Raw genomic sequence first — 10,723 nt, 5'->3', positions numbered from 1 at the left:
ATGTTGTGTCAGAGCCAATCCCCAGCTCTCCTTACTGGCTGGCAAATTTTTATGTTCTGTATGCAGTCAATCTCAGATACAGATTGTCCTGAGGAAAAGGACATTTAAAGTGTGCTTTTTGTCATTGCTTCTTAACAAGGATCAGTTCCAAATACTCCTTTTTCACCATCATGGACATTGTCTTGTCTGTGAGACAGCTTCTGAGAAAATTTCTAGATGTGAAAGTAAAGCCACATAGGTGGTAATAAAACAATATTCAGTAAGAGTAGTGAGAATAGAGGAATCAAAGGGAAAGGAAAAGCATATAACATGGAACTGCTAAAGCTCATCCAAATACAGCCTACCTTGACATGCTGCAATAGATGCTCTCCCTGAATCTAGCTTATAGTAATACTTAGCACAGTTAAAGCACAGATACTGAAAAAAACCCACTTTGTTAAACGAGGGGGCTGCTTTAGCCTCATTTCCTTCCACAGACTGTCTACTCAGTTAGCTTACCTGAATAAATAGTATGTCCTTGTTCCCTGGAAGTAGAAGGCCTTCTCAGATATTAGAAAATATTTATTATTCAGTCACACATCCAGACTGAGTCTCCTTCATCAGTTTTGCAGTAAAATGACTAATGGGGAGTATTGTCTATAGCAAAGCAGAATAGTCATTATCATGGATATTTTCTTTTGTACCTGCTATTTTTTTATCATATACCTTTGGAGTAATTTCTTTTTGGGAAAAGTAAGCTACCAAGTGCCCCTTAATGAGCTCAGAATGCCAAGGTGATGTGACCCGTGTGCTTGTCAGCTGTCCCTAGGCAGGGGCTGATTTGCATTCAGACCCGTCTGCCTACAGAGGCAGAACTTCTGAACCATCTGTCAGTTGCTCACATTAAATGTAGGACAGATCTACTATGTAGTTCAACTGACTATCTCCTACATATTAAACAAGAACTTGTTTAAAGCTGCTTTGTGTGCAATTCTCTACATTAAAAAATGGTACAGACTGATTTATTAGAATGCTTTAACATACAGATACCAAGATTTAACCTAGATCAGATGTGGTACCTAGGTCTTGTTTAGTTCTGTATTTTGGGTGTGCTTTTGCACATAAGTCTATACTTTGGTCATGTTGATTCCAAAAATCTTGCAACTGTTAATCATGAAATATCAATCACAGGTGGAAAACAATGACTTTAGAGGTGTGTGATGGTCCACAGAAGGTCACAACTTCATTTCTGACTGATCAGGACTTCAAAGGCATCAGAATATGAATATGTGCTCCTATTCATATTGAGAAACACAGGGTATTCCCAGCGGGACTGAATGAAAGTCTCCCTTATAAGTAACAATATTCCTAAACAAATAAAAAGCAAAACAAGGTAAAAGGCTGTTTCAGAGGAAAGCAGCTTCACATGCACGTCAAAGCTCAGTTGACAGACATCTCTCTAATCCTATAGTTGCTTCTGCATGTATCTTTGCTATTCACTAGATTCTGTACCATTTACCATCTCCCTAGCATTATACTTTCATTCTATATTTAGTTCTTATCAGTTGATTACTGATTGATTCTGATAACAATGTACTCCCACCTGATAGGGATAAATCATGAAATATATCAGAATTAAAGTTTTCTTTCTTTTACCCTGCTGTGCTGATGAGCATGCACTAACATACAAACCCCTTTTCTTATGCATAGTTTTATTTTATAGGACTGAATGCTGAGAATCTATCAACAACATGTTAGCAGACAAGCTCAAATATTGTTCTTCAATTACTTGTTGACTGACAGTTATACTCAATTCCTCTAATGTTTCCTTGTATCAGGATGAAAGTCTGTCCTCTCATTACCTCATAATTTGATATGTCTTGTCTCTCCCAATTCCCTTTTTAATAATATCATCAAGACAACCCAGAAATCAGTTTATAAAGTACTCATATATTCCTACTTAAATTATAAGAATAACTCAACTTTCCATCTAAAAGAAGAATTTTGTATTAGAACCTTTCAAACAGTAAACCTCTGACATTTTCCTAAAACAACCCTGTTCAAATAGTTGCTTTACTTGAATTCAACAGCTAGGATTCTTGGTGAAATATGCATTATCTGAGATCAAGGTTACACACAGAGATATTAGTACAACATGTAGAACTTTCTTCTCCCCTGTTCCTAATACTGTTACTTTTTTTCCTATTCAGGTAACTATAAAGCAAAGAAAACCTTCATTTGATTTTCTTTAACATAGACTCATGTATCTCAGGAATCTTGTATGAGATTCCTCCATCACTACCAAATGCAAGAACTGATCCTAGGACAGTTCATTTACCATGTAGTCCCTCTTAATGGGAAGGGAGTACCTATTGCTGACTTGAGAAAACAGCATTTTTGCATTGTGCCCAAGACATGGTGGGAAGAAATTCAGGAGAAATTCTGTGTTTCCAGGTTTGGATATCACTTTTAAGAATCAAAGTAGTTTCAATTTTTCAGTTTTGTTATTGCTTGGCAGACAAGGAGAGAGAAAGAACACCTTGCAAAAGAGTATTTCTGATAGGTTAGACAGAAGAGGCTGCCACTAAAATCCAATTTTCAATATATAAACTATGCCAGAGAATTAATGTTTACTTTGTTGGATTAACAGTTTTATAGATTTTGTGCTGGGATTCTGGATGCTGTGAATTTCACAGATCAGTGTAAAAGAAACTCCTAAATTGAGTCAGGACGTGAACTTCAGATTTTGACAAGACTTATAACTAGCTCTAAACAGAATTTTCAGAATGTCCCTTGCTTACACACCTAAAAATAAATATGACATTCTGAATAATTTTCAGATGGCAATGCTTGTTTTTCAAAACAAACGTACATGCACAGACACATACACACAACTTGATTTACCTTAGTTCTGTGTGTTTTTGCAAAGGTTGTGATTATATGCAATAAATATGACACCCAGAATCCTTGACTTTGCCCTTCTTTATGGGTGCAACTGTATAACTTCCAATACGGTTGCCTAGAGTTATACTTGTTGTAAGATATTGATGCATACAACAGCTTTAACCTGCTTCTCAGAATGAATGCTTTGTGTATACAATGGCTGCAGAAGATACCAACCACTTCTCTTTCTGGACAGTGCATTGATGATGCGGAAAATTGATTTCCAGTTGGATTCTCTCACTTCCTCTACTCTTCCATTTTGGTTTCAGAATAATGGCCCATGATTGAGAGTAAGTATAAATAGTAGCAAGGAAGTAAGACATGGAGGCAAGAAGGCAGGTGTAGGAGCTGAAATGGAAAGCAGTGAGGGACAGAAAGTTATGCACATATAGTTAGTTACACAAACAGATATGTCTGGGTATAGTTCACAATCTGAAGATCTTGCTCCATAAAACAAGAAAAACTTTTCCCTGTCACTCTCTCCTCATATACCCAAACTAAGACATTATTATTTTACTTCAATTTGAATAGTAATACAAGTGAAAACAATCTTGACTTTGCAATATTGATTAGCTCTGTGCTTTGAGTATTCAGCTGAGATGATCTTTCTCACATCTCAAGCTAGTAACAAAGCTATCAAAACACAGATGACCCAAAATGTTTAACTGTTCACGTGAAAAGGAACTGCTCCAGCAGAAGAGAAATAATTAGGAACAAAGGCTTTGCCTCAGTGTCACACTGTCTATCATTCTTTACTAACCACTGAGATATTATGGGCAGCTGTTTTGTTAATATGGATGTGATTTCATTGGCGATTTTGTTGTTCATGAAAGAGTATTTTTGAAGGAATATGGTTATGTCTAAAATCTCTTCATGACCCTCAGTGAGAAGGATCTACTAAAGAATGGGAAAAAGGAGCAAACAGAAGGTTAAAGGGATGATCCAAAAAGCAGCCAGCCCTTAGAATCAAGTAATCAAAACTTATCTGTGTAAAAGATTTGGTGAGTAGAGCTAAAGAAGAAAGGGGATAGAGCACTTATTGTAAGCTTTGGCTAGAAAAAGTTAGCATTTTCAGAAGTCTGACAGGTTTGAAGTGTATTAAGAGTACTGGGAAAAGAAAAATCCTAGTAGTGACTGTACTATTCCATGAACCTTTCCTTCTGCATCTCATGCATTGGATAACTAGTTTCCTTTCTCCACACTTAGCCACAGAGCCAGGTGCTTATATCTCCTGGGGGGAACATGAGAAGTCTAAATGTCATCACATGTAGCAGAGAGGAGCTGACTATAGGTTCCCAAGTAAGAACTGTTTAAGGTGGTTTCTGATTTCATATGATGATGACATTTGCGTAGAAGTATGCTGGCTTGAGGGCACTTTTTTACTAATTTCATTTTCAAGCTATTGACCATATACATAATTCCACAGCTGTGAAATTGAAAGCAGTGCAATGAAAAGATTACTCAGGTTTTAAAATCATTACTCTTACTTAAATTGTTAATATTTTTCTTCCTCTTAATTCTTTTAAAAATCTACTTGTTTTCAGCAGTATAAAATCTTGTTTAAAATCACAGAATTTTTGAGATATTTAAATAGTTCCATGAGTCAGATGCAGAAAAAATCTAATCTGCTTAATATATTTGCATATTGCCTTCATGTATTTAGAGCATATAAATTATTACTATTTAAATTTTTAACTCTGTTCTGTAGTACTTAGATGAACTTCACAGGTATGTGTGATAATTGCAGTAAATTAGAAGAGGATGAAAAAGCATCCAAACTGAAGAAGTTACCAATTTCATTGGTTTAAATTGGTGTCTTATTCGGTTCTGAACTGTGACTAAGAATTGAAGTGCAGAAAATCACCCAAATTTACCCTCCCCCTTAGTCAGCAGTAAGCTTCATAGGACCCTCCCCAAGCCAAATAAGGCCGGGAAGAATGTGCTAAGCACTGAGTGTGCTAAGAATAAAGTTGAACTGGGATGGATAAGGTTACTTTGAAGTCTATATTTCATGTTTTCCGGCATACTCCCCAAAGAACTGCAATTATGCTGGCAAGGCTGCAGGAGCATTGAACAGTTCTTTCCCAGTTATTTTGATTTTTGTTGTCTTTCTGTGCATTTCTGTCCTGTTTAGAGCTGTGTCTTTTTACTTTTTATTTGTAGTGTACATGGTTCTGAGGATATTAGAAAAACATGCTGAAGGTTTACTGTGAGGCATGGCTATTTTTGTAAGAAGCTGATACTTTAGGCTGAGCTTTAAGTGTTGCCTCTGGAAGGCCTTGGGTTTCTCTGGGTGGGTAAGATTCTGCAGAGGAAATAGAAATTTCAGAGGCGCGCAAAAGAAGAAGGAACACAATTAGACAAAGCAGAGGACCTTCCTCCTCATTCTGCAGCTCCAGCAAGAGCCAGCAACCCAGAAGTGCCATCTAAGCTGCCTCAGCAGATCTTGACAATTTTAATAGAGTATCTCTTAGAATCATCATGGCCGAGATTACAGCAGAAGGTACAGTAACTATTTTGAAATATAATTAAGCAAAAGTGATATGTATTTTAACAGTATAATTGAGCTAGCATGTCAAAATTATTTGTTACTCATATCAAGTAATGCTTTTACTCCAGGTTCATTTTATTTTGTTTGCTGGATTGCTTTTTAGTTTTCTTTCCTGTTTTTCTCTCTCTCTTTTTTTTTTTAATTTACTTTTTTCACTTCTGTAGCCTGAGATTTTACGTTACTGAAGTTAGTTCTCTGTGCACCACTAAAAATAGCCTTAGTCTCATTTGCAGAACACCACTGTTTAGGCAGCTCCATTGGAATGATACAAGAGGGAAATGTCTGACTTTCAGAGGGTTCAACTCTCAACCCTCTTCTCAGGTAAAGCAAGGCTTTAGTCCCTTATAACCAGATATTTACCAGAGTCAGAATAGCTTAGTTTCTTGGCTCTAATTTTTCCATAGGGAGCACAGAGTATTTGTGAACTGTACATGTAGTTACTAACGGAGAAAAGATTTAAAAAACTACAATACTTATTCAGACAAACTTCTAAAGGAGTCAGTAAAATTGTGCTGAAATAAGTATGCCATAATTTGGCCTGCAAGAATGAAAGGCAATTTTATTAACCAATAAATACATATTCTAAAATATGGATGCTTCAGGTACTTTAACATTTCCTGACCATTCATATTTAAGTAATATTTTAGATGCATAACATTTTATCATTTGCAGTCAGTCAGAGGATATATTTAAAATACAACCCTCTTTGATACTGAATATTTTTGTTGCATTTCGTTACAGCATTTATTTTTTTCAGTGTTTATCTGAACTAATAGTGATACTACAAAATATGCTTTTTAGCAGTCTTCTGAAAGTTATTTTTATTCTACTTCTCTCAGTTATGTGCTGTTTCCGTGCATGAAAGCTGTACTCTTCATCTTCCATTTTTTATTGTTCATAGTTGTAAAATGATTCTGCATTAAGTGCTATTACGAATGACCCACTTCCTTCTAAAGGGTTGATGTTAGGAGTATGTCAAAGTGTACAATTGTTGCTTGATGTCTGGTTAGCCACAGCAAGGAGGTAGTGTGATTTTTTAATCAGCAGTTGGACTGATCTCTAATTTAATTCTGGCTGCCAAAACAGGTGTCTCAGCCTGACAGTGCTAATGCAAATACTAATAGTGGTTTATCTGGATATTCTCAACTAGATTTGTTGGAAACATTGGTCATTTTGTAGCTACTATCAGGGAAATCTGTGGAATAACCAAATTAACAAGATTTTAGTCCAAAATTAGTAGTTAAAGCAGAAGACTTTTCAATCAGTCTGGTAAATAATCCTTGCAATTAGTTTAGTTCAGTTTAGTTTAGCTTAAGTTTGTTTTCACATATTCGGAATGGACTTATGTTGATTGACTGATTTTTAAACTCTGTATCCATGAGATGGAAATTTTACTCATGGAAGAAAAGTAAGAATTCAGCCTGAGGCGAATGTTTCACTGCAGTTTATTTTCCTCTGGGGCTTGTATGGGCACTCACAGTCTGAAAGTTTAGATATAAACTTCAGCAACATATACTTTGGATAAATAAAAAAATATTGAGATACCTGTTGCTTCACAGAATTTCTTCTTAATTTTTTCTTTTGTTTTTTAAATACTACATCCCAACCCGGGATTTGCTGGGATCTCCATCACTTTATTAGGATTAAAATACTTTCTTCTTGGGATAGGTATTCTTAACTCTATTTTATACTGTCAGTGTCACATCAACCAGACTGTCAGGCTCCTTGCCTTTTGGGGTACCATGCTGACATATCAGAGAGCAGGGCACAGCAGTGATGCAGGCTTTAGTACTGCTCTAGCCAGTGTAGTTGCTGGTTTAGAGAGGTTGTCCAGCCCTTACAGAGTGTGTTGGTGCACATCTCATGTATCTTTTCATGACAGCCCATGTCAAGAACACGATCTATTCAGATAGATGAACATGGATGATGGGGAGCTCTTTCAGGTCAACATCATGATAGTGACAATGAGACTAAGTTACTTAAAAATGTAGCCACTAAGCAATGTCCATGCCCTGTCTACTTCCAAGTCAAGCCACATGCACTATATACTCTTTTCTACAGCTACAAATTGTTAGTTGTGAAAATGCTGGTGAAATGTACACTGTGAAAGACAAAATGAGATCTCTGAAGACAGCAATTTATAAGTGTCCTTAGAATATTGGCATGACCTATGTCTCCAACTGTCAAGTATTTAGTAGAAGATTCCAAAGGATTATCTTCAGCATTCTCCTATTACATGGCATTGCAGTCACAGAAATGTACTATTAGGAAGTGGAAGTCCTTAAAACTGTATTAAGAAAACCTCAGTACAGATACTAAGTATTCTGTTTCTGCAACACTCTTGTGATCTAACATTAGTAGTATTATTAAAATATTACTATTTATTTTATTAATATTAATTATTGACATTATTCTTACATTGAAGCTGTTATGTAGTATTCTTATAATGGTCAGGATCTTTACTGTGATCCACTTAAGAGATTGCCTAGAAAGCCATGGGACTGTAACTATTCTATTTTGCTGCATTTATGAACACAGGGATTGGACTGGACTCAATTGAAGATGTAGGTTACAGAATCCCAGAATATGCTGAGTTGAAAGGGACCCATAAGAATCATTGAGTCCAACACTTAACCCTACACAGTACCATCCCCAAGAATCACACCATGTGCCCAAGAGTATTGTCTAAACACTTCTGGAACTCTGTCAGGCTTGGTGCTGTGGCCAGTTCCCTGGGGAGCCTATTTCAGTGTTCAGCCACCCCCTGGGTGAGGAACCTCTTTCTAATATCCACCCAAAACTTCCGCTAACACAACTTCAAACCACTGCCTTTGTTCTTGTCATTGGTCACCACAGAGAAGAGATCAGTGCCTGCCTCTCCCCCTCACAAGGAAGCTGTAGACTGCAATGAGGTCTCCCGTCAGGCTCCTCTTCTCTAGGCTGAACAGACCAAGTAACCTCAGCCACTTCTTATATGGCTTCCCCTCAAGGCCTTTCACCATCTTCATTGCTCTCCTTCCAGCACTCGCTAATAATTAGCTCAACATCTTTCTTATATTGCAGTGCCCAAACCTGCACACAATATTCAAGGTAAGACTGCCTCAGAGCAGAGCAGAGCAGGACAATCCCCTCCCTTGACCAGCTAGTAATGCTGTGCCTGATGCCCCCCCAGGATATGGTTGGCCCTCCTGGCTGCCAGGGCACTGCTGATTCATATTCAACTTGCTATCAATCAGGACGCCCAGGTCCCTTTCTGTGTTACTACTTTCCAGCATCTCATTCCCCAGTCTGTATGCACATCCAGTGTTGCCTGATCCCAGGTGCAGGATCCAGGACTTTCCCTTGTTGAACTTCATATGGTTGGTGATTTCCCAGTCCTCTGATTTGTTAAGGTTTCTCTGAAGAGCTTCTCTGCCTTTGAGGGAGTCGATAGCTCCTCCCAGCTTTGTGTCATCTGCAAACTTGTTTAGTGTCCCTTCCAGTCCTGTGTCCAAGTAACTTATGAAGATGTTGAAGAGCACAGGGTCTAAGATCATGCCCTTTGGAGCCCTACTAGTGACAGGTCACCAGTCTGATGTTAATCCATTCACTATTACCCTTTGTGCTCGATCTACAAGGCAATTGCTCACCTACCACATGATGTGTTTATCCAGCTGTGTGGTGGACATTTTGTCCAGAAGGATCCTGTGAGAGACAGTATTGAAAGCTTTACTGAAATCCAAAAGGGTTGCATCAACTGACTTCCCTTGATCAACTAGGTGAGTTACCTGGTAGAAAGAAATCAGGTTTGATAAGCAGGACTTTCCTGTCATGAAGTTGTGCTGGCTGTGACTGATGGCAGTATTGTCTTTCAGGTGCTTTCAGAACTTTCCAGAATATTCTCCATAACTTTATCAGACACTGAAGTGAGGCTGACAAGCCTGTAGTTCCTGGGGTCCTGCTTCCTGCCCTTCTTGAAAACTGAGACACTTGCCAACTTCCAGTTACCTGGGTCCTCTCCGAATTTTCAAGACCACTCAAAAATCATCAAGAGAAGTTTTGTGATGACATCAGGCAGCTCTTTAACGATTCTGGGATGAATGCCACCAAGCCCCATAGATTTTTAGGGATCCAGCAGGAGCAGCAGATCCTGTACAATTTCAGGGTCAACTGGGAGTTGATCATTCTCACAATCATGGTCCTCCAGATCAGGGCACTGAAATCCCTTTGGTCTATCATCTATGTTGAAGACAGGAGCAAAGACAGTGTTAAAGATCTTTGTTTTGTCCCCGTCCCTGTTTGTGACATGACCATTCTCATCCTGCAATGAGCCAATGATACTTCTATACTGTTTATTGCCATTAATATATTTGAGAAATGTCTTTTTATTGCCCCCCAGCATTTCTGGCCAGTTTCAACTCCAGTTGAGGTTTGGCAGCACAAATTTTCTCCCTACAATGGCAAGTAACATCTCTGAATTCTTCCCATGTCACTTGACCTTGAGCCTGGACCTCTGAGAAATGGCTTCTACCAATGTACGGCTTAATCTGTATGTATGCAGTTGCTCCAGCTACAGCCCTATAGATGGTCCTTTCTAGTCCAGTCTCCTGCAGGTCACAGAGCAAGGCTGATGGCTTTCCCCTGACACTTTATCCTCCCACACAGGGAAGAATAACAGAGACTGCTTGCTGCAATGCCTTGGAGACTGTGCACTAATCTAATCCAGAGAGGTGAGGAGAGGAGAAAGACAAGGTTTCTCTGCCAGTTGTTTGTCTGCCACAGGTTATTTCTCCAGTGGAGGAAGAGAGAAACTGGAGTCATATAGAAATATGACAATGAGTTACAGTTTGGTCCTTATTTTGCTGCTGAGTGCTGTGCAAATACATATTTCCTCTGTCTGGGAGCAGCCTGCAGGAAGACAGGCTAGCCCTGAGGCCACACACAGCTTGTCAGTGACAAAATCAAAATTAGCTTCTGGATTTCAACCCTTTTCTCAGGCTAGTTGATAGCTACAAAAAGTTTTAAGATGTAAACTATTTCAAAAGGCAACAAGATCTGTATACTTGAAGATTAATAGACATGAAACTAATAATGTATGAGAAATAACATACAAGACCCAGAGGGTAAAATCCTATTCAATTCATGAGTATGATGGCTGGAAGCTAACCAGTAGTATCCAGTAGGCAAAAAGTTTAACAGAGTCACACCAAGGCAAGAGGAAGATAGCTACTTCTCATGGTAATTCATGAGAGGCTGTTAGAGGTGCTAGTT

The 10,723-nt window shown here is 38.3% G+C and overlaps 1 protein-coding gene across 1 annotated transcript in view; it reads left to right on the top strand.

Moving 5' to 3' along the window:
- The first annotated feature begins 5,006 nt into the window (after positions 1-5,006).
- Positions 5,007-10,723, top strand: part of TRDN (triadin) — a 221,117-nt gene continuing 215,400 nt past the window's right edge. Inside the window, exon 1 of the mRNA XM_071547897.1 lies at positions 5,007-5,425. Coding sequence (XP_071403998.1) covers positions 5,404-5,425 — 22 coding nt within the window. The 5' untranslated portion in view covers positions 5,007-5,403. The remainder of the gene's footprint in view (positions 5,426-10,723) is intronic.

This window comes from Pithys albifrons, chromosome 2 (genome assembly GCF_047495875.1).
Source record: "Pithys albifrons albifrons isolate INPA30051 chromosome 2, PitAlb_v1, whole genome shotgun sequence".
Taxonomy (NCBI): domain Eukaryota; kingdom Metazoa; phylum Chordata; class Aves; order Passeriformes; family Thamnophilidae; genus Pithys; species Pithys albifrons.
This window is presented reverse-complemented; position numbering and strand designations above follow the sequence as displayed.